The sequence below is a fragment of the Equus quagga genome, chromosome 2 (genome assembly GCF_021613505.1).
Source record: "Equus quagga isolate Etosha38 chromosome 2, UCLA_HA_Equagga_1.0, whole genome shotgun sequence".
Lineage (NCBI taxonomy): Eukaryota > Metazoa > Chordata > Mammalia > Perissodactyla > Equidae > Equus > Equus quagga.
This window is the reverse complement of record NC_060268.1, coordinates 78,301,387-78,326,488: the sequence shown is the minus strand read 5'-3', so window position 1 is coordinate 78,326,488 and position 25,102 is coordinate 78,301,387. Positions and strand designations below refer to the sequence as shown.

Here is a 25,102-nt window from a genome sequence, read left to right as displayed (position 1 = left end):
AAACTTGAATGTGTATAACTGCTATGGCATAGTTTCACTGTGAAGTTAAGATTCATTGAGAATATATTTTTCATTTATCTCCCAAGCAAGAAAAGCAATAATGAATTTCATTTTTAAAAGAAAATAACTTTGATAGCATCTTGGTATATTTCTTTCCATACTTTTTTCTGATTTTTTGTGTACATGTGTTTCACTGCAGTAAACATCTTTCTCCATACAGCTTTGTATAGGCCTCGAATATTTTCCTTAACATAAACCCCTGGAAAGAAGCAAATTGTTACCAACTACCCTGTCCCGGCCCTGTGCCAGGTACCTGGCAAACCTATCTCACTTAGTCACCTGCAGCCTGGATTAGTAATCTCATTTTGTTGATTTGGAAACAGAAAGGAGCATCAGTAGCTTTCCGGATGTCATACAGGTTTCTAATCTAGGTCCATCAGACTCCCAGAACTTCACTTCTTCAAGGACACCATGTATGTTCTCTCTGCATCGGCATATGGTTAAGAGCAGTCTCTGGAGGCAGACTGCTGTGGCTCAGATCCAGATCTACCACTTACTTGCTGTAGGACCTCAAAACAGTTAAAATTCTCCTCTGTGCCTCAGTTCCTTCATTTATGAGAAGAAAAACAATACATGCACAGGCCTCAGAGGGTCGTTGTGGGGATTAAATGAAGTAATGCATGTAGACCACTTAGAACAGGGTCTGACCGTTACCTTTGAAATAATCATTAGCTGTTGTTTATATTTATTATTGTTAGTATTATTACCATCATCGTCACAATTTTTCCCCAAACACCCGTGGCTTCCTGTGTCAATCTAAAGGGGAGGGGTGACTTCTCCATGCATTGTAATACTATCATTTTATGTCTGTATTTTCTCACCTGCATTCTTCTGGACACAGTGTAGGGAGGTGTTGTAAGACTTAAACCTGGTATCTTTTCTCACCCATTTTGAGTATAACAGTCTGCTCTCTGGGTAAAAGATGCCACTGACTGACACTGCTGATTTTCAGCCAGTCACAGGGGTCCCTTGACCTATGGGGCTGCTTGGTAATTTAAGTGACTATCTTAGTAAGAAAAAACACTGAAAAACCAGCCCAATTGTTGACATTGTTGACAATGCCTTTCATCTTATTTTCCATTTCTCTGTTATCTCTTGGTTGCTGGGTTTTTTTTTTTTTTTTAACTTGAGGTTCAACATATCTTTCTGGAGGGACATTTTGCAGAATTCTTGATTGCAGGAGGTTTCTTTGAACTTGAGTCCAAATTTTAATTTGCAAGGGAACTGAAGCAGATGAATTTTCTTATTGTAAGAAAATGAATGTCTTGATGATATATTTGTTTTCCTTACTAGGCTTCTGTCATTAAGACTGATGCTTGAGGATATGTTGTTAGGTCTTGTGTGGCACAGAAAGCTATTACTCATAGTTTACCAGATTTTAGCATACTTGCATCACAACCTGGCATATCATTTTACATTTAGTACTGCCATTCCAGGGCCATTATCAGAGTGCATTTTCATATTGAATTACAAACAATTTTATGCTACTAACATTTAATGAAATTTTAATAAGGTTATGTTTTGATGCTATTATTCAAATAATGTGTTTTGAATTGCTTCCTTTGAATATATTTGCATTAAAGAGGAACTCAATTTGATTTGGTTCTTGGAAGAATTTACCCACTTTCTGGGTAGCTTTAAAAAGACAAAGGGAAATTCAGTTTCATCTTTGCAAGTCAGTAAATAGAAAAGGAACACCTTTGCTAAGATCTGTGTTAAGTACTGGCAGCAGATTGCAGACGGTTCGAGTTAATGAAATGATTCTGTTGGCTATTAAGAGTTGCACAATTAAATATATATACACCAAGTGCACACATTATGAGGGATGATACCCCTGGGTTCTCTTTTCTTTCTCGTTGAGCCCTAAGGCTAATATATTAAGAATTAAGGAATTTGAGAGATTCACATTATTGCAATTCTTGAGCAGTGATGCCCAAAATTAAATGGTAATCTCTTGAGGGAGCACGTTTCTGTTTGTAGCATTCTTCTTACCCATTTCTGCTAAAATCGTGGTCGTGGGTCCAAAGGCAGTTTACCTGAGCACGTGCTTTCCAAAAGGTAAACTCACTTGACCAAACAAAAACACCACTGAAACGTGCTTTATGTGGCGGTTTTGTCGTAGTTTTCTAACTGATGGAAATTTAACGCATACGATATAAATCCTGAAAGAGTGAAAAGATAGGGAAAATCCTGCTTGCAAGGCTGGCCCTCTCTTTGCCACATTCGTTTTTAATGGACATTAGGGACCTTAGAGAAAGTAACCGGTGGTTAGGAGCTTAAATTGAGCGAAGGGAGAGAGGCGCGAAGGCAAAGCAAATTAGGAGTCCTCCAGGTCTTTTAATATACAGTTTTGGGTAGAAAGAAAAGCTTTTATTTCATTTTCACGCTCTTGCCTGCCTCTTCACCGTATTTTTCTCCCACATTCATCCTTTGAGTTGCCTCCGTCTAAAAATATTCCCCATTTTAAACCTCTTAATACTCACTTTCTATAGTACCTGCCTGAGCCTGTGCGGTTGTGAACTCAGCCGCACTCTAGTTTACGAGTTCAGACTCCTGTTCTCTATTTGTACGGTTTGGTAAACACGGCAGTTCCAGTTATAATAAAACTCACGAACGCGACCCACAGGGCCGCGCAGGGACCCTGCTTCTTTCTTCAGACGCGCGGGGACCCGGCGACTCGCGACGCAGCCTCCGTGACGCAGCACGCCGCCTCTGTGACGCAGCGCGCGCCGCTCCGGCCCCGCCCACGGCCGCCCAGACGTGCCGCGCGACGACCCACAATCCCCGCCGCGCGCTGCTCTCCCGCTGCCGCCCGTTACGCCGAGCCGCCTACCTGCTGGACTCCGCGCTGGCGCCGGGCCCCCGCCGCCGGTGACATGCTGCAGAAGCCGAGGAGCCGGGGCCGCCCTAGCGCCCAGGCCGAGAGGGTGAGGGAGGGGGGCCGCGGCGGAGACGGCCGGGCCCCGAGAGGCGGTGTCGCCGAGGAGGCCCCGAGCACCTCCCGCGGCCCGGGCAGCTCGCAGGAAGCCCGCTGCCCCTCGTCGCAGGGCGGCCGCCGGGCCGAGGCCTCCCCCGCGGTGGGGCCCCGCTCCCAGAAGCAGCTGGAGCTGAAGGTGGCGGAGCTGGTGCAGTTCCTGCTGATTAAGGACCAGAAGAAGATCCCGATCAAGCGGACGGACATCCTGAAGCACGTCGTCGGGGACTACAAGGACATCTTCCCGGACCTTCTCAAACTGGCCGCCCAGCGCCTCGAGTACGTCTTCGGGTACAAGCTGGTGGAGCTGGAACCCAAGAGCAACTCCTACATCCTCATCAACACGCTGGAACCCGTGGAGGAGGATGCCGAGGTGAGAGGCGACCAGGGCACGCCGACCACCGGCCTGCTGATGATTGTTCTGGGGCTCATCTTCATGAAGGGTAACACCATCAAGGAGACCGAAGTGTGGGACTTCCTGCGTCGCCTGGGGGTGTACCCCACAAAGAAGCATTTAATTTTTGGGGACCCAAAGAAACTGATTACCGAAGACTTTGTGCGGCAGCGTTACCTGGAGTACCGGCGGATACCCCACACTGACCCCGTGGACTATGAGTTCCAGTGGGGCCCGCGAACCAACCTGGAGACCAGCAAGATGAAAGTTCTTAAGTTTGTGGCCAAAGTCCACAATCAAGACCCCAAGGACTGGCCAGCGCAGTACTGTGAGGCTTTGGCAGATGAGGAGGCCAGGGCCAGGCCTGAGACGGGTGGCCCAGCCCCGTCCTCTTGAATCTGAGAGATTCTCAGGGACTCCTGGGGGAAGGGCCAAGGGCACAGGGCTGGGGGCGGGGGAACATATTTCTGTAACACTTAAATGTGTGTAGCTTTAGGATGTGTTTGCAAACTTTTGTTAATATTATAAATTGGTTGCAAATTTTCGTTTATGAAAATAGGGGAGGATTTATTTCGTTTTGATTTGTTTTACTGTCTGTATTTTTTGGTATAAAAACTTTGCTAGCTTTATGAAACTAATTGGAAAACTTCGTATCCTGATCTGGAATAGATATTTAAGAAAGGCACATCAGTAAATTGCTTTGGTGTCTAGAATATAAAAGCTAGGTGGCTATTACCTGGCCTCTTAAACTACCAGCTACCCCAGTTTGTAAAGAATAATGAAAGTCTTTATAAGTTGAAAAAAAAAAGTAGTTACCTATATTCTTTTTTACCTTGACACAGCGATTTTATTTATGTGTTTTCTCTGTATATAAGCATTATGCATCGTTCTAAGTAGTGTATGGCATTTTCTCCGAATGACAGTTTTTTTACGTTCATAATTACTACTCAGCTCTGTGGCTGACCATTTATTTCCATTTAGTTTTTCCCTACTATAGTTATAATAAATATATCTTTGAAGCAATTAAGCATTGTGCATTTTTTAAATCGTGAGTCATGAGAAATTAGTTTGATTCAAAACCATCTTAAAAAAAAGAATTTTTGCTACATATTATTAAGGTAAATAGTGTTTTGTATTGGATCATGGTGTAAAATATATTTCTTACTTTGTGTCATAAAAAAGTTGATAGTCTTTAATGATTAACCATGCGACCGGGCCCCACATAACTAGCTACATGAATTTAGGCAGGTTGCTTACTTGTCTACAGACGTCTCCTCACCTGTGAAATGGGCTGAAATGCCTGTATTATTCGTGGTAGTGTGATTATCAGATACAGAAGTATTTGTACAGTTCTTGGCACAGTGCCTGGTGTGGAGGATTGTAGGTGTTATTTTGTTCCTTAAATTTTTTAAATTTGTTTTTCATTCTCCTTGATCTGGAGTAGTTAATTTTTTTAAGGTTTCTTTCATTATCTTGTTCTAAATCATTCCTACAATGGGAATTACTGGTTCAAAAGTTATGACAGTGTTCTCGTCTGACTCTGTTGTGTGGTTTTATGGGAAAACAACTCATGGTATAAAATGAGTATAGCTTGCATAGAACATAAGAGCAGGGAAGTTAGAGTAACATCTCCCCTGGGCTTTGGGAGGTCATTGAAGTACGGTGAATAGGATATGGTTTTTGAGGTTCTCTGACAAACTGAGTTATGGCTCATGCTATGTCAGCAGATTTGGGGTAGGTTTTAGGCTTTCTGAATCTCAATTTCTTCCCATCTGTAAAATGGGAAAAATAACACCTATATCGTAGTTTGTTATATGGATTAAATGAGCCCAAAGTAAAGAGCTCATTGTCTTCTCTCATTGTATTCCGCCATAGCCTCTGGCAAAATTTTGTTTATGTGCAGAGATTCAGTGGGTGAATAAGTGTAATTGTTCTGGGAGCAGGTACTGCAAATTAACCATGAAATGAGGTAAATACTTTAGCTCAAAATAAAAGTGTGGACTTGATCAACAATGGACTAAATGTCATCTAGAAGAGTCTCTGGTGGGGGTGTGGCGTATGGAGGATTGTGATAGCTTCCTGGGTTTTATTTCATTCTGTTGAATTGAAATTTGCATTTATGTCATCAATGGAGAGTATAGTGTGTCCTTGAAGGTGTTGCTGATTTGCTTTTTATTTTCGTATGTAGATCACCTCTGGCTAAGCATCCTGCGTACTGGTCTCTACCTCACTGACTGCTTTCCCCTCTGGTGTGTTCTAATACTGGCATTTTTATCTGTATGGTGAAAATTATCATAACCCCACTGTCATTATCAGTTAGTTACATCTGAGGCAAATATTTTCTCCTACACTTTTCTCATAGAGATGTTAATTTACCATCAACGATTTATTACTTTCAGATTTTGAATTTAAAACATTACAGACCAAATTTAGTCCTATCTTTTCTTCTCACCCTTCCCAGAGGTGTTGAAAGCTTGACTATCATGCCATTGTATGATATACTTTTACTATATGAACAATATATAGTAGTAGTTTGTGAGCTTTTATTATAAGTGGTATTATACTGTATCCTTTTGCAACTTGCTGTTTTCACTCACCGTTGTTTTTGAGATTCAGTTCCAGATCTGAAAATTTGGCTTTTCCAGCCATTCTGTGTGTATGTAGTGACAATTTATTGTAGTATTAACTTGCATCTCTTATTAGTGACATTAAGCATCTTTTCTTCTTATCTTTTGCCTTTTTTTGCCATTGTATTATTGAACATCAGTATATGTTCTGCATATCAATCCATTATCTGCTATATCTAGTGCAAATACCTTCTCACATTTTCACCTTTTTTTTTTGGTCATACAGATGATTTGATTTTAATGTGTCAAAATCACCAGTCTTAAGGGCTGTGTTTTTTGTGTAGTGCTTTAAAAAATTCTCCCTAATCCTGATATTGTAGATATTTTCTAATATTTTCTAGTAAGCGTTCGAAGTTTTGACTTTCATATTTATGTTTTTATGTTTTTGTGTATGATTTATGTGAGGTATGGGTATAATTTTCATATTTTTCTTATGTGGATTGCCTAGCACCAATTTTTCATAGTTTATCCTTTCCACACTGATTTATATTATGTAGCAGTGTCTCATATATAAATAAAATTATGGCCAGAACGGAATTTGTTTCTTTGCTGTCCATTTGCCAACACCATCCTATTGTAATTCTGTAGCATCATAGTATAAGGTTTTTTTCTTCTTTTCCCATTCTTATACCCTTTATTTTAGTCTTTTTTTGCATTGGCTGGAACTGCAATACGTTATTGAAAAGAAGTAGTGACAGCAGGCCTCTAGCATGTTCCTGATTCCTTGTTCCTGATTTTTTTTTTTTTTTAAAGATTTTATTTTTTTCCTTTTTCTCCCAAAGCCCCCTGGTACATAGTTGTATATTCTTCGTTGTGGGTCCTTCTAGTTGTGACATGTGGGACGCTGCCTCAGCGTGGCTTGATGAGCAGTGCCATGTCCGCGCCCAGGATTCGAACTAATGAAACACTGGGCCGCCTGCAGCGGAGTGCGCGAACTTAACCACTCAGCCACGGGGCCAGCCCCTCCTTGTTCCTGATTTTAAAGGAAATAGTTTGTAAAGTTTTGCATCGTGTATTGTTTACTCTTAGTTTTTTCTGCCATAAATATCTTTAATTGGGTTAATTTCTCTCCTGTTCCTAACTTGCTTAGAGATGTTTAGAAAACTTATGACTGGCTTTTAAAATTTGTAACATGCTCTTACTCATTTACTGTGATTAAAGTTTTATTTTTACTCAGTAAATCTGGTATATTTTTAGGTATAGTATAGTCTAATAACACTGATATATTTATCTAATGTCTAACCATTCTTGCATTCCTGGGACAAACACTTATTTTTGATTATGCTTTTTTTTTTTTAAGATTGGCACCTGAGGTAACATCTGTTGCCAATCTTTTTTTCTTCTTCTCCTCAAAGGCCGCCCAGTACATTGTTGTATATTCCAGTTGTAGGTCCGTCTGGTTCTGCTGTGTGGGATGAGGCCTCAGCCTGGCTTGATGAGCGGTGCCAGGTCTGCACCCAGTATTGGAATCGGCGAAACCTCGGGCACGCAGACTTAACCGCTCAGCCGTGGAGCTGGCCCCTGATGATGCATTTTTTATTTACTTTAAATTTATATATTTTGTATCCTTGGTCATAGGGGAATTAGTCTGTAGTTTTCCTATATTGTATTGTCATTTATTTATTTATTAAGAAACAATGTCAAACTTACAGAAAAGTTGCAAGCACAGTGCAAGGAATTTTTTTTCTCTTTGAACTACTTGAGTACCTTTAGTTATGTTTGTGTAGTCTCCTTCAGTCTGCAAACAGTTCCTCAGTCCCGCCTTGACTTTCTTGATCTTGACACTTGAGGAATAAAGGCTTGTTATTTTGTAGAACATCCTTCAGATGGAGTTTGTGTGTTCTTTCAGATCAGATTCAAGTTATGCATCTTTGGTGGAAATATCATACAAATGATGCAGTGTTTTTTCTTTTTGAATCCTATCGGTGGCACAAAATTTCAATTTGTCATGTTACTTTGTAACTTCGATCACTTTGGTTAAAGTAGTTTTCTACCATTCCTCTTCACTGTGAAATTTTCCCTTTCCCTTTGTAATAAACAAGTAACTTATGTGGGGATACTTTGAGACTTTCTAAATATTGTATTACCAAATTTTCAATTTACTTATTTACCTATTTTTGTCTGTGTAGACTCGTGGCATATAATCTTTTGCTGTCATTATTTTGAGACTCAAATTGTCCCTGATTTGGCCAGTGGGAGCATTTTAAAGCTGGTTTTTGTGTCTTCAACATGCCCCATCATTCTTTGGGCACTTCCTTACTATCTGGCACAGAAAGATCATTTACCCTTAACTTGAACTTTCCCTGCCCCAGACCTGTAATTGGTCATGTCTCCAAAGAGCTCTGGTTCCTTTCAGTGGAGATTGGAATTTAGAAACAAGGTTGCAAGGTTTGCTCATGCCTCCTGGAAGTACTATTGCTTGTGGACCTCTAGATGACAAAGTTAGGAAATGTCTGTCCGTCTATCTTATCTTCTACTGAAAACCATGAGGTTACATTGATAACATTTCTATTCTAACACCACAGTGTTTATTCTAGTTTTTCTCCCCTGTTTTTATACCTATCTTCCCCAACAGTGAGAAACTCAGATCCTATTATCCTTATAATATTTATTTATTTGATCCATCCCTCTGTAAATAACCAATCTCCTATCCTGGCTGCCACACCCTCCCACATGGGGATGCCTTTTGCTCCCCAGGAGTTGCCCTTCTGGGCATAAATCCTCCTCACAGTGCTTGGGCTCCAACACCCCACTCTGGGGCTTTTGCCTTTCAATCCCTCCCCCACCCCCACCCCCAACCCCCCCCCATCTTGCTCTGTTCTACTTACTTAAGGGCTTTAGCACTGAATTGTTCAGGAAGTAGAAAACATTAGTCTCATAAATGAACTGGAGAGCTTTCCTTTTGCCATCTGTGTAAGGATTAGGTGTTTTGGAAGGTTTGGGAGATGTCTACTTGTGAAAGGCTCTGGGCCTGTTGGTTTTGGTGGGTAGATTTTTAACTACTAATTTTATTTCATTAACAGTAAGTTCGAGTTTTCTCTTTAAATTAGTTTTACTTGTATTTTCTAGAAAGTATTTTCACCTATTTTCTGATGTGTTAACGTAAAGTTGTTCTTAGTATTCTCCTTTGATTTAAAAATAATTCTATTACATCTTTACTTATATCCACTTTTGCACTCTCAGTATTATTTTTACCTTCATTCTTTTTTTTTCTAGAGCCAATTTTGCCAGGAGTTTTATTTACTTTGAATGTTTTAAAGAAAATTTATTTTATTGATCTTCTTTACTGTTTCCTTTTGTAATCTTATGACTTTCTATTTTCTTTTGCTTTCTTTGGGTTTATTCAGTGGTTCTTTTTATTATTTCTTGAGTAAACTAGTTTATTGATTTTCAATTCTAATTCATTTAAGGTATATATTTCTTTCTATTTACAACTTTACTCACATTTCAGAAGCTCTAATGTGTAGTATATTTGTTATATTCAGTTCTAAATATTTTCCAGTATCTATGATTTATTTTTTATCTATAATTGCAAATGAGTGATTAAAATTTTTTTTAAATATTTGGATTTTTAAGTGCTCTTTGTTGGTCTCTGACTTTTTAAAAATTGCTTTGGATGAGATAAATGGTCCATATAAAATCAAATTTAAAATATTTCTTACTTGTGCTCTGTGGCCCAATGTGGTCAATTTTTTATATTTCACATGTCCTTAAAAAATAAGCGAATTCTATATGTGTTCATAGTATGTTTATTACCTAAAGCTTGTTAATTGTGGTGTTCAAATATTATATATTCTTACTATTTTTCCTGCCTAACAAATCAATTTTTGAACAATAATAAAAATCCCCCATCATGACTTTATAAAATTCTTCTTGTTATTTTTTGCTTTATATATTTCTAGGCTATATAAGTAAAGACTAAACATTTAGCATTATCATATCTTCCTGATGAATTCTTTCTTTCATATAGTTACTTTCTTTATCACTAATAATACTTTTTGCCTTAAAGTCAATTTAGTATTATATGGACATATCTTTTCTAGTTTTCTTCCCTTTTTTAAAAGTATCCCACTAATATGTCTTTCCATCTCTTTGTTTTTTTAATTTTTAATTTTAGAAATTTCAAACATGTATAAAAGTAGAAAGATGATGTAACAGGTTTCCATACATGGACAGCATGTTTCATCTGTATCCCCACCCACTCCCTCATCCAGTCCAGATTATGTTAAAGCAAATCTCATTTATTATATAATTTAATTTGTAAATATTTTGAAAGGTGTTTCTGAAAGAAAGGGACTCTCAAATTGGATCACATGATTTTTCTATATTTATTGAGGTAATCATGTACTTTTTTCCCCTCAGTGTATTAATGTTGCATATTAATTTTGACTTTCTTATGTTGAACCACTCCTGCATTCCTGGGTTAGGTCCCACTTGGTTATGGTATATAATCCAATTTCCTTCCAGTTTTCCTTCTTGTTACTGATTTCTAGATCCATTCCATTTTGGCCAGAGAAAGTACTTGGTATGGTTTTGATCTTTTTAAATGTATTGAGGATTTTGCATCTATTTTCATAAGTGATAGTGGTCTATAGTTTTCTTGTAGTGTCTTTGTCTGGGTTTGGTATCAGGGTAATGCTGGCCTCATGGGATCAGTTAGAAAGTGTTCTCTCCCCTTCAATTTTTTGAAAGAGTTTGAGTAGGATTGATGTTAATTCTTCTTTAAATGTTTGGGAGAATTCACCAGTGAACCCATTTGGTCCTGGACTTTTCTTTGTCGGGAGATTTTTGATTACTGATTCAATCTCTTTACTTGATGTACTGAGATTTTCTATTTCATCTTGAGTCAGTTTTGGTAGTTTGTGTTTTTCAGAATTTGTCCGTTTCACCTACATTATCTAATTTGTTGGTGTACAGTTGTTCACTATGTTCTCTTATAATCCTTTTAATTTCTGTAAGGTCAGTCATAATGTCCCCACTTTTTTTCTTTTATCTTTTTTTTGAGGAAGATTAGCCCTGAGCTAACATCTGCTACCAATCCTCCTCTTTTTGTTGAGGAAGATTGGCCCTGAGCTAACATCCGTGCCCATCTTCCTATATTTTATACGTGGGATGCCTGCCACAGTATGGCTTTGTAAGCTGTGTGTAGGTTCACACCTGGGATCCAAACTGGCAAACCCCAGGCTGCCGAAGCGGAAAGTGCAAACCTAAGCGCTGCACCACGGGGCCGGCCCCCATAATGTCCCCACTTTCATTTCTGATTTTAGTTATTTACATCTTCTTTCTTTTTTCTTAGTGAGCCTACCTAAAGGATTGCCAATTGGATTGGTATTTTCAATGATTTAACTTTGTTTCTTTAATTCTCTCTGTTGCTTTTTATCCTGTTTCATTTATCTCTGCTCTAATCTCTATTATTTCCCTCCTAGGTTTAGTTTTCACTTCCTGTTGTTTTTCTAGTTCCTTGTATTGTGAAGTTAGGTTGTTGATTTCAGATCTTCCTTCTTTTTTAATGCAGGTATTTACAGCTGAAAATTTCCTTCTAAGCACTACTTGTGCTGGATCCTGTAAGTTTTGTTACATTTTGTTTGTGTTCTCATTTACCTCAAAGTTTTTCTGATCTCCCAGGTGAATTCTTTGTTGATCCATTGGTTGTTTAGGAGTGTGTTTTTAAATTTCTTTTATTTGTTCAATTTTCAGTTTTCCTTCTGTTATGATTTCTGGCTTCATTCCGTTTTGATAAGAGAAGGTACTTTGTATGATTTTAGTCTTTTAAAATTTATTGAGAATTATTTTATATGGTCTATCCTGGAAAATGTTCCAATGTGTATTCTGCTGAAGTTGTTGCAATGTTTTATGTATGTCTCACTGGTTTCTAGTGTTGTTCGTGTCCTTATTTCCTTATTGATTATTTCTACCTAGATGACTTTTTTAAGACTTTATTTTTTTAGAGCCATTTTAAGTTCATGGCAAAATTGAGAGGAAGGTACAGAGATTTCTCACATAGCTCTTGCCCCCATACATAACCCTCCCCTATTATCAGCATCCCCCACCAGAGTGGTGCATTTGTTACAAGTGATGAACCTACACTGACACGTCATGGTCACTCAAAGTCCATGGTTTATGTTAGGGTTCACTCTTGGTGTTATACATTCTGTGGGTTTGGACAAATGTAATAATGACACATATCCCTTATTATAATATCATACAGAGTATTTTGACTACTCTAAAAGTCCTCTGTGATTCATCTGTTCATCCCTTCCCACATCCACCAACCTCTAGCAACCACTGATCTTTTTACTGTCTTCATAGTTTTGCCTTTTCCAGAATGTCATATAGTTGGAATCATATGTTATGTAGCTTTTTCAGATTGACTTCTTTCACTTAGTAATAAGCATTTAAGATTCCTCCATGTCTTTTCATGGCTTGATAACTCATTTCTTTTTAGTACTGAATAATATTCCACCATCTGGATGTGCTATAGTTTATCCATTCACCATTCACATCTTGGTTGCTTCCAAGTTTTGGCAATTAAGAATAAAGCTGATATAAACATCCATGTGCAGGTTTTTGTGTAGACATAAGTTTTCAACTCCTTTGAGTAACTACCAGGGAGCATGATGGCTGGATCACGTGGTAAGAATATTTTAGTTTTGTAAGAAACTGCCAAACTGTCTTCCAAAATGGCTGTACCATTTTCCACTCTCACCAATGATATATGAGAGTTCCTGTTGCTCCACATCCGTACCAGCATTTGGTGGTGTCAGGGTTTTTGATTTTGCCATTTTGATAGGTGTGTAGTGGTATCTCATTGTTCCTTTGATTTTCATCTCCCTAATGACATATGATTTGGAGTATCTTTTCATATGCTTATTAGCCATCTGTATATCTTCCTTGGTCAGGGTTCTGTTAACGGTTGTTTTAATGAGATTGTTTTTTTATTGTTCTAAGAACTCTTTGTATATTTTGGATAACAGTCCTTTATGAAATGTGTGTTTAGCAAGTATTGCCTCCCAGACTGAGTCTTATCTTCTGATTCCCTTGACATGTCTTTCACAGAACAGAAGTTTTTAATTTTAATGAAGTCCAGCTTATCAATTCATTCCTTCATGGATCCTGCCTTTGGTGGTGTATCTAGAAAGTCTTTGTCATACTCAAAGTTATTTAGGTTTTCTCCCGTGTTATCTTTTAGGAGTTTTATAGTTTTGCATTTTACATTTGGATCTATGATCCATTTTGAGTTAAATTTTGTGAAGGATATAAGGTCTGTATATAGATTCTTTTTTTTTTTTCCGCATGTGGATGTCCAGTTGTTCCAGCACCCTTTGTTAAAAAGACTATCCTTACTCCACTGTGTTGCCTTTGCTCCCTCGTCAAAGTTCAGTTGACTTTATTTATGTGGATCTATTTCTGGGCTCTCTATGTAAAGAGGTATCACCTTGTGATTTGGTTTGCATTTTCCTAGTGATTAGTGCTGTTGAACATCTTTTGGTGTACTGTTGGCCATTTGTATATCTTGTTTGGAGAAATGTCTAACAGGTTCTTTGCCCATTTTTTAATTGGGTTTTTTTTGTTGTTGTTGAGTTGTAGGAGTCCTTTATATATTCGGAATATTAATCCCTTATAAGGTTTGTGACTTGGCAATATTTTCTCTTTCAGTTTTCTTTTTACTTTGTTGATAGCATCCTTTGATGCACAAAAGTTTTCGTTTTTGTGAAGTGTAATTTATCTGTTTTTTCTTTTGTTGTTGTAATAATTCATTGCCAACTTCAATGTCATGAAGCATTTCCCCTGTTTTCTTCTAAGAGTATTATGATTTTACTGCTTACATTTAGGCCTTTGACATATTTTGAGTTAATTTTTGTATATGGTGAAAGGTAAGGGTCCAACTTCATTCTTTTGCATGTGGATTTCCCATTTTCCCAATACTATTTGTTCAAAAGACTGTCTTTTTCCTGAGTGAATTTTCTTGGCACCCTTGTTGAAAATCATTTGACCACATATGCAAGGGTTTATTTCTTGACCCTCTGTTCTATTCCATTGATCTATATGTCTGTCTTATCCAGTGCCACACTGTTTTGATTACCATAGCTTTATAGGAAGTTTTGAAATCAGGAAGTGTGAGTCCTCCAACTTTGTTCTTTTTTAAGAATTTTTTGGCTATTTAGGGTCCATTGAGACTTCATATGAATTCTGTTGTTTTTAATATAATATGAGTTCTTGATTTATAGTGGAACATTATATTTTTTTATTTTTAGCATGTAAATTAAACATTGTTATTTATTTTATAACTACATAGAGAATTTTAGTTTTCACTGTTGCAGGATCCTGTTATTATGAGTACATGATGAGAAAAACAGGATTTTAAATTATTTTCTTTCCATTTCTTTAACAGAAGAAATATTAAGTCAACAGGGCATTTTGAAGCTCTGTTGTTACGCAGCTGTGGATACTCCAGAGTTCCTAGATTTCAGAATCCTAGCCCTTAGAATCCTACCTAGTACTCTAGCCCGTAGGGTAGTCTGGAGAAATACATTGGGCTTCCATCCACATTTGTAGATCACTGCCATATGTTTTATTTGTTACATCTGGGAAGAAGTAGATTTGAGAAGGTTTAACTGTTATGCCATATGAGGAAACGTCATACAAACTCTTTAGAATTACTATAATGGCACAGCTTTAAGACTGCCAAACCAGCTAATTTCTAAAGATGAACTTGAGGTGAAACTTAAAGAAAAAGATCACCTTGTATGGTAACAGAACGACAGAATGACTCTTTTATTGGTGAACCATTTCTTTGTTGGTAGTTAACCTCATTTTGTACCTTTTATGAGCTTTTTTCCCTACTGGAAATAACAGGCCTGCAGAAGAACCTCATAAAACTTAAAAATGTTTTTTGCTTATTTGGCAATTTAGATTCTCATTTTAAGCATTTTTTTTCAAGTAGCAAATTTGTCATTGCCTCTTATCCTCTAATAGAAGATATGGTAGTTAAAATGTAATCAACCGTGGAGCTTGTGGAGGCAACAAATGCTGATTCCTAATTGCTAGCCTCTAATTCCTATAAGGAATTACTGAGTTATGACAACTCCGGCCATCATTTGTTGGGAATTTTTCCCGTGTTGCCCTGCATTTGCATTTAGCTCATTACATACTCAGACCCGTTTACCTATCTCATTTACTAGCATTTGATGTATTTTGTTTCATAAGATATATTTTAAAGGACTAATTACCTTTTATGGTTTCCAAACAATTTCACTGTTAGACCAATAATCTGCCTAAATACTCAAATCCATGGTTAAGAACTTAATTTTTCTATCTTCATCTCAAATGTTCAAAATAATTTTTCCTATTCTAGGGCCAAAGTTCATGGGATCAAAGTGGAATTAAAATTATTCTGCCACAAAGTATCAATAGCTCTGTAGTTGCTAAGAATGTGTGTTCATTACTTGCTTGAGATTGGAAAAGTCTTGAAAATCTAAATATAACGGTTTTACATGGATTGGAATTGCATGTTGGTATTGGTGTCTAAAAACTAATTTGGTTGTGCCTTAACACTTAGTGTTGGGTCTGGGGAGGCACTGCAGCAGTATTGATCTCTGAAGATGTGAAAGTAGAGACGAAAGATTGATTTGCCCTGAGAGCTTTCCTAGGTCAAAATCACCCCTAAAATACACCAGCTCGTGGTCAGTCTGAGAAGTAGAGTCTGGGTAACTTTACTGGACCTTGACCCTAGGGGAAGGTTTACATGTATCCATTTTGGCATTCACACCACTCCTCTCAGCGTCTGGCTCCTGGCAGGTGCTCACATTATGCTGAAGGAGTGAATGAAGGAATGAATGATCCATTTGTCCCTACTTGCGTAATCACATTAATAACAGCTGACATTTAGTAATCCTCTTCTGTGCTTGGCATATATGCAATAAGTGTTTGATGACCTATCAAGCTGATCTTCAGTGATGTTATTTTCTCCTCCTTGCCTTCTTGCACATATTCGTTTCCCTTTTGATCCTCGTACGGCTACTGCTTATGTTTTTCCTCACCACAACCTTCCTATTATTCATTCAATAAATTAATAATAGCACCTCCTATGTACCAGTCACTAGAATGAACTTGTGGGCAAGATACACATGGTTTCTCTTTCTGTAACAGAGGCCAGCCTTATCTACAGGCTCAATGAAGGCTTCTCAGAAGAGGTCCATAGCAACTGATGGCTTAGGATGAGCAAGAATCAAGTGAAGGCACCAAGAGTGTAAAGCAGCATGTTTTGGGAAAAGAAAATAACATGAACAGAAACGTGAAGGCTTCTAGGAATTAAAAGATGTTCACTATGGCTAGATGGTAGAGGATGTGGCAGGAATAGCTGGAGACAGGCTGAGGAAATAGACAAAGGGTAGGTCAGCAATTTGAAAGATTCCTTAGGCCATGGAAATCCATGTCAAGGAGTTTTACTAAGGAAGCCACTGAAGGGTTTTAAGCAGAGGAGTTTTTAAGTTCCATGGCTGAGATGATTGATTAGAGGAGCATCACTGAGATGGAGCCTTCATCAGCCTGGCTGCTTGACTGAACACAGGGGTAAAACCCATTTGACCTGCTCTGATCATATAACAGGAACAAAAAGTGCACTCTGTTGTGTTAAGCCAAGGAGGCTTTGGAGTTATTTGTAGCCTATCCTGTCCTGAATGATCCAGAAATTCTTATCACTAAAGGTAGGGTGCTGCCATAACAAAAGCATAAAATGTGTGGCATTGGCTTCATGGTCCGTTGGTGGGCGGTGAGGAAAACAATACTGGAAGTTGGAAAGAGGATCAGAAATGTTATGTAATGGGAAATCATTTGGTAAAAGTGCCTTCTGTGGTAAAATTGAGGAAACAGATCCTAGCCCTAATGAACCTGTAACTCTAAAGTTAGAAAACAGAACATTGAAGGAAGAGTGTTGGTGGCTGTGGCTCCATTTAGCAAAATTTACGGGAAAGAGATGAACTCAGAAAACACTTGGCAGGTTTGTATTCAGGAGAGAATAGGATAGATAGAACCTGGAAAGGTATTGATATTTAACTGCTTCTGAACCCCTAACCAGTGAAAAATAAAACTGAGAGACAAAGGCAAATTAAACCACATTCTCGGGGCAAAGATCAAATCTGTGGTATAGTTGTTACTCCCATTGTCAAAACATCAGAATGGATTAAAGTGGCTTAGGATAAAGTTTTAGTTAGGAGTTGGACACCCAATAAATATTTTTAAAAGGACAAGATGGCTTGGAGAAAAAGAGTTAAAATGTGGCCTGATGTAGTCCCATTTGTTTATATTTTCTTTTGTTTCCCTTGCCTGAGTAGACATGGTATTCGAAAAGATACTGCTAAGACTGATGTTAAAGAGTGTACTGCCTGTATTTTCTTCAAGGAGTTTTATGGTTTCAGGTCTTACTTCAACTCTTTAACCCGTTTTGAGTTAATTTTTGCATATGGTGTAAGATAATGGTGTACTTTCATTCTTTTGCACGTGGCTGTCCAGTTTTCCCAACACCGTTTATTAAAGAGACTTTTCTTTCTCCATTGTATGTTCCTGGTTCCTTTGTCAAAGATCAGCTGTCCATAGATGTGTGGATTTCTTTCTGGAATCTCAGTTCTGTTCCATTGATCTGTGTACCTGTTTTTGTACCAGTACCATGCTGTTTTGATTACTACAGACTGTATTTTGAAGTTAGGGATTGTGATGCCTCCACCTTTCTTTTTTCTCGGGATTGCTTTAGCTATTCAGGGTCTTTTTTTGCCCCATATGAATTTTAGGATTTTTTGTTGTACTTCCATGAAGAATGTCATTGGGATTCTGATTGGGATCGTATTGAATCTGTAGATTGCTTTAGGTAGTATGGACATTTTAACTATGTTTATTCTTCCAATCCATGTGCATAGAGTTTCTTCCCATGTCTTTATGTCATCATCGATTTCTTTCAGTAGTGTCTTACAATTTTCATTGTATAGGTCTTTCACCTCCTTGGTTAAATTTATTCCTAGATATTTTATTCTTTTTGTTGTGATTGTAAAAGGGATTGTATTCTTGAGTTCTCTTTCTGTTAATTCATTGTTAGAGTATAGAAACACAACTGATTTTTGTAAGTTGATTTTGTACCCTGCAACTTTGCTGTAGTTGTTGATTATTTCTAATAGTTTTCCAATGGATTCTTTAGGGTTGTCTATATATAAAATCATGTTGTCTGCAAAGAGTGAGAGTTTCAATTCTTCCTTGCCAATTTGAATACCTTTTTTTTTTTCCTTTTCATTGCTCTGTCCAAAACCTCCAGGACTATGTTGAATAAGAATGACGAGAGTGGGCACCCTCGTCTTGTTCCTGTTCTCAGAGGGATGGCTTTCAGTTTTTACCCATTGAGTATGATGTTGGCTGTGGGTTTGTCATATATGACCTTTGTTATGTTGAGGTACTTTCTTTCCCTACCCATTTTATTGAGAGATTTTATCATAAATGGATGTTGGATCTTGTCAGATGCTTTCTCTGCATCTATGGAGATGATCATGTGGTTTTTATTCCTCATTTTGTTAATATGGTGTATCACATTGATTGATTTGTGGATGTTGAACCATCCCTGTGTCCCTGGTATAAATCCCACTTGATCATGGTGAATCATCCTTTTAATTTATTTCTGTATTCAGTTTGCCAATATTTTATTGAGGATTTTTGCATCGTGATGTTGGCCTGTAATTTTCCTTCTTTATGTTGTCCTTGTCTGGCTTTGGGATCAGGGTGATGCTGGCTTTCTAGAATGTGTTAGGAAGTGTTCCATCTTCTTCAATTTTTTGGAACAGTTTGAGAAGGATAGGTGTTAAATCTTCTTTGCATGTTTGGTAGAATTCTCGAGAGAAGCCATCTGGTCCTAGACTTTTACTTTTTGGGAGGTTTTTGATTACTGTTCTAACCTCTTTACTTGTGATTGATCTATTCAGATTAAAGATCTAATTTTGATAGGGCTTGAAACACTTATAATAATTCATAGGTTCTGTGTGTCTGTTTTTCTGCCAGTACAATGCTGGTTTGTTTGTTCATTTGTTTGTTTGTTTGTTCTTTGAGGAAGATTAGCCCTGAGCTAATTGCTGCCACTCCTTCTCTTTTGCTGAGGAAGACTGGCCCTGAGCTAACATCTGTGCCCATCTTCCTCTACTTTATATCTGGGATGCCTGCCACAGCATGGCTTGCCAAGTGGTGTCATGTCTGCACCCGGGATCCGAACCAGTGAACCCTGGGCCACTGAAGTGGAACATGTGAACTTAACCGCTGCACCACCAGGCCAGCCCCACAATGCTGTTTTGATTACTATAGTTTTATAATTTGAATTCAGGGAGCGTGATACCTCCAACTTTGTTCTTTTTTCTCAAGATTGTCAAAATCGTGCCATTTGTGACAACATGGATGGACCTTGAGGGCATTATGCTAAGCGAAATAAGTCAGACAGAGAAAGACAAATACCATATGATTTCACTCATTTGTGGAAGATAAACACATAGATGAGGAGAATAGATTAGTGGTTACTAGAGGAGAAGGGGATGGAGGGAGGGCAAAAGGGATAAAGGGGCATATATGTATGGTGATGGGTAAAAACTAGCCTATTGATGCTGAATGTGATGCAGTCTATACAGAAACTGAAATATAATGATGTACACCTGAAATTACACAATGTTATAAGCCAATATCAACTGAATAAAAAGAAATAAATTAACCCTCACCCCCAGAAAACAAACAAGCATTATGTGCACGATTAAAAATGGAAAGAGTCAAAAAATGAAAAAAAATAAGTGTGGCCTGTCTACTGCAAGCATGATAAACCAAAGGTACACAATCACGTAGAGAGAGAAAGACAGAGAGGAACATGAAGGAATAAATATATATAGAAATCTAAGATGTATGGCTGGAAAAGAAGTATAGGTGTGGCTGTTGGCACATGGCACCAAATGGAATCAAATTGTTTTTAAAGATTTGACCTGTCAGAGAAACCTTGGCCTGCACTTGCAAAATGTGTGACTATTTGAGCCTTAAAATAACCATTAGGTCCCCACCTTTTGTGAGCCACTACCTATAGGGTACTGGAAAAGGCAGAACCCCAGAATGAAGTCAAGGTATATAGTTTTAAAACAAATGTCATGACTTTGTTTATGGAAAGAAAGAAAGTTTAAAATATTTTGTCACCGTGACCAACTAGTATTTATTCCTGAAATGCTAGGATAATTCAACATATGAAAATCAATGTAAAATGCCATATTAACAGAATGAAGAAAATAATCATCTTAGTTGATGCAAAAAAAGCATTTAAAAACATTCAACACCCTTTCATGATAAAAATACTCAACAAACTAGGAATAGAAGAAAACCTCAATGTAACAAGGTCATATATGAAAAACCCACAGCTAAGATCACACTCAGTGGTGAAAGACCGAAAGCTTTCCCTCTAAGATCAGTAACAAGACAGGAATGCCCACATTCACTACTGCTATTGAACATAGTACTGGAAATTCTAGCCAGAGAAATTAGGCAAGAAAATGAAATAAAAGGCATCCAAATTGGAAAGGAAGAAGGAAGGAGAATGATCTCCATTATGGATGACATGATCTTATGTGCAGATGTCTAAAGATTCCATGACGAGACTGTTAGAATTAATAAACAAATTTAGCAAAGTTGCAGAATACAAAATAAGCATGCAAAAATCAGTTGCATTTCTATACACTAATAATGAACAATCTGAAAAGGAAGTTAAGAAAACAACTCCATTTATAACAACATAAAAATAAATACCTTAACCAAGGAGATGAAAGATTGGTACACTGAAAATGATAAAATATTGCTGAAAGAAATTAAAGAAGACATAAATAAATGGAAAGACATCCCATGTTCGTGGATTGGAAAACTTAATATTGTTAAGATGTCAGTACTACCAAAGTGATGTGCAGATTCAATGCAATCCCTATCAAAATCCCAACGATGTTTTTTTTGAAGAAATAGAAAAACCCATGCTAATATTCATATGAAATTTTAAGGGACCCCGTTAGCCAAAATATCCTCAAAAAATAAGGAAGTTGGAGGACTCATATGTCCTGATTTCAAAACTTACTATACAGTAATGGTAATCTGTAAAATAGTGTGGTACTAGCATAAAGATGGACATACAGAACAATAGACTAGAGAGCCAAGAACTAAACCATCACATATATGGTCAAATGATTTTCAACAAAGGTGCCAAGACCATTCAATGGGAAAAAGACAGTTTTTTCAACAAATGGTGTTGGGAAAACTGGATATCATGCAAAAGAATAAAATTGCACCCTTATCTTACACCTTATAGAAAAATTACCTCAAAATGGATCAAAAACCTAAATGTAAGCACTAAAACTGTAAACCTCCTGGAAGAAAATGTAGGGGAAAATCTTCATGACATTAGACTTGGCAATCTAATGTGCAGTAATTACCATTACTGTGTAGTAAGTTTTGAAATCAGGACAATGTTGACAATCATCGTTGGGATTTTAATTTCTTGGATATGATATGGAAAGCACAAGTAACAAAAGAAAAAACAGATAAATTGGACCTCATCCTAATTAAAAACTTTTGTGCATCAAAGGACACAATCAACAGAGTAAAAAGGTAACCCACAAAATGGGAGAAAATATTTGCAAATCATTTATCTGATAAAGGATTATTATCTAGAATATATAGGATTAATATTCAGAATATATAAAGAATTCCTACAACTCTATGACAACAAAACAAAACAACCCAAAATTGGGCAAAAGACCTGAATAGACATTTCTCCAAAGAAGATAATACAAATGGCCAATAAGCACATAAAAAAAGCTCATTATCACTAATCATTAGGAAAATGCAAACCAAAACCACAATGAGATGCCATTTTGCACCTATTAGGATGGCTGTTATCACAAAAACAGAAAATAACAAGTGTCGATGAGGATGTGGAGAAATTGGAATCCTGTGCATCATGCATTGGAATGTAAAGTGGTGCAGCCGCTCTGGAAAATAGTATGGTGTTTCCTTGAAAAATTAAACATGGAATTACCATATGATCCAGCAATTCCACTTCTGGGTGTATACCCAAAAGAATTGACTGTAGTGACTCAGACAGATATTTGTATACCCATGTTGATAGCAACATTATTCACAATAGCCAAAACGTGGAAGCAACCCAATTGTCCATTGATGTATGAACGGATTAAAAAAAATGGTGTTTACATAGAAAGGAATATTATTCAGCCGTAAGTGGAAGGAAGTTCTGATACATACTACGACATGGATAAATCTTGAAAACAGTATGCTGAGTGAATAAGTCAGAGAAAGACAAACACAGTATGATATCACTTATACATGGAATCTAAAAATGCCAAACTTGTAAAAACAGAGTAGAATGGTGGTGACCAGGGGCTGGGGGAATAGGAGAGATGTTGTTTAAGGGTACAAACTTGGAACTAGTAGATAAATAAGTCCTGGAGATGTAATGCACAGTATAGTGATTATAGATCTTAACTATTCCCATCACAAAAAGAAATAATTATGTGATGCGATAGAGATGTTAGCTAATGCTACAATGGCAATCATATTGCAATATATAAATTTATCAAATCAGCATGTTGTACACCTTAAACTTACACAATGTTGTACGTCAAATCTATTTCGAAATAAATACATACATACCATTCTCACTGAAAGGAGCTTGGGCTTACTGGAGAAATGGCTGATTACAGGTCTGGGGCAGGAAATATATAAGATGATCCTGGAATAGTTTGTCATACCAGAAAGCAGGAAAGCTGTCAAAGTCTACTAGAGCTGTGTCAACTGAATAGACTCTCTCTGGCTAGTGACTTCAGTGACTGAAACGTTATCAAATGTTTTTAAGTTTGTGGTTCATAATGTTTCAAACACGCAAACACACACCCCCTAAACAAACAATACCTCATTATTTACCTTTGGTGGATGCTGGGGACCCAAATAATATTTTTTTAAATAAACGTGTCACAGATTATATTTAACTCGTTATTTAATGAAGGAACCAATATGATACTACAATTAGTTCAAAGGAGAATTCAAACAATGTGCACACACAGGCAGTCAGGAATGCTGAAATAAATTTGCAAATAGTTGTAAAAGTGGTCAGTATCCATGGGATGATAATCATTGCATTCTACCAGGCAAAATTCACTTATATTTCTGTTGTCAAAAATTATTTGCATTACTATGAGTCTTCCACAACTTAGAGTTGTAGAATAGCTTAAAAGACAATGAAAGGCTCAAATAACTCAGAAGGGTGCATTAGACAGGACATTCAGTAATTTTTTTTTTTTTTTGCCCATTTCAAAGTCCTCAACAAGTTTTCATGACAGTCTTCCCCCATCTTGATCATATTAATCTTAGTGATTATTCTTGATCACAGGAAAGTTTTATTTCATTGGATTTACCCTGATTGTTTACATAGGTGCAGCAGGAGTATTAACTAACCATATAGGCCTGAGTTTATTTTGTAAATCTAGCACCATATCAACTAATCATTTTGAAATCTGAAAGATTAAAAGAAAGAATCTGACATATATCCTGCTTTTCCTATATGAACTGTACCATAGGGTAACCAAACAGTTGATGAGGGAGAGCGTCCTTCTATGTATCAGTAACAAGTGGGATGAAAAAAGAAGAAATGATGGAGTTTTAGACTAGCACTATTTTGGAAACCCTGATAAATTAACGGGTCCAAGCAATCATCAAACGTGGCTGGTAACATCACTGAAAAAGAGACATTATTTGCCTTCTATTAGTTTGAATTTGACCAAACCTCTGGATCTAACTACCAAATTACACGAAATACAGAGGATGAAGAACCATTAAATGATTGGAGGAGTCAATCAGCAAAGTTTAGGCTGTAGGAAACGCTATAGGACAAATGAACTGGTTTCTTCACCAGATTTCAAAGAAGAAAAACAAACAATGGAGGGGAAAGCCCGTAAATTAAAAAATATCCAAGATTCAGAACAACCAGCTGCACTCTATGGACCTCCTTTGTATCCTGTGTAACCTGATTCAAACAGAGCATGAAAACCTTGAGACAAGCAAACGTGACCTCTGAATATGTGATAGTAGTGAATTATTAATTATTATAGAGGTGATGGCAGTATTTTGGTTCTGTTTTTGAAAACAGTCTTATTATTTTAGAAGTACACGCTGAAATTTTTAAGGATGAAACCATATGATGTCTGATATTTGCTGCAAAAATAATCTGGAGGAGAGAGGGGTAAATGAAACAGAGCTGACTGTGAATTGATTAATTTTTGAGGCTGGGTAATGGGAATGTGGGGCTGCATTATACTGTTTTCTCTGGTTTTATGTAAATATGAAATTTTCCATAAAAAATTTAAAATAAATAAACTTTAAGGCCTTCTAATAAAATTCTTTCACTTGATTTTCCTTAATACTTTATAAATTATTATTTTTGAAACTATATAAAACCATTTTGAGACTATATAAGGTGTAGTATTTTGAAATTTAGCTTCTAAAATATTTTGCAATATATTTCAAATAAAATCATGGTCATTGGCTATGGCTTTTCAGAGATTTTACCTTTTCTATTTGATTTAAGCTAATACGAATTTGAAAGTTTGAGAAATAATACTTCCCGTTAAAACGTATAAATGTTGCTCATGTAATTATTTGATCAACTGAAAGCTTTTTTAAAGCCAAATCATTTTTCCGTCGAGGCTTTCCAAGTGAATAATCAATTTTGGTTTGGTTTGTTTCCAGATAACCTTTTTCATGCTGCTCTCTGCGGTGTGTGTGATGCTGAATTTGGCTGGTTCAATTCTCTCCTGTCAGAATGCTCAGCTAGTCAGCTCTCTAGAAGGCTGTCAGTTGGTGAGTAATGAAATGCAAACCTTTTGATAAAGGTCATAGGCTTTGACTTTGCATGAAAGTAATTAATAAAATAATTTTATTATATCCTTGGATTTATTCTGATGTTATATAGTTATTTAAGGAATTTAAGTTGATTCA

General features: G+C 37.1%; 2 protein-coding genes across 3 annotated transcripts in view; both read left to right on the top strand.

Annotated features, from left to right (window-relative positions):
- The window catches only part of ENTREP2 (endosomal transmembrane epsin interactor 2), a 431,496-nt gene that overhangs the window by 286,259 nt on the left and 120,135 nt on the right, over positions 1 to 25,102 (top strand). For both annotated transcript variants that reach the window (XM_046655165.1, XM_046655164.1), the window contains exon 3: positions 24,854 to 24,964. In XM_046655165.1, the coding sequence (XP_046511121.1) occupies positions 24,854 to 24,964 (111 nt within the window). The remainder of the gene's footprint in view (positions 1 to 24,853; positions 24,965 to 25,102) is intronic.
- Positions 2,795 to 6,592, top strand: NSMCE3 (NSE3 homolog, SMC5-SMC6 complex component). Its single transcript, XM_046655167.1, has one exon. It carries the CDS (start codon positions 2,937 to 2,939, stop codon positions 3,822 to 3,824), a length of 888 nt encoding a protein of 295 aa, XP_046511123.1. The 5' UTR covers positions 2,795 to 2,936; the 3' UTR covers positions 3,825 to 6,592.

Bases quoted from the DNA above. Each gene is read 5' to 3' on its own strand.
- NSMCE3 (XM_046655167.1), top strand. From the start codon at position 2,937: ATGCTGCAGAAGCCGAGGAGCCGGGGCCGCCCTAGCGCCCAGGCCGAG.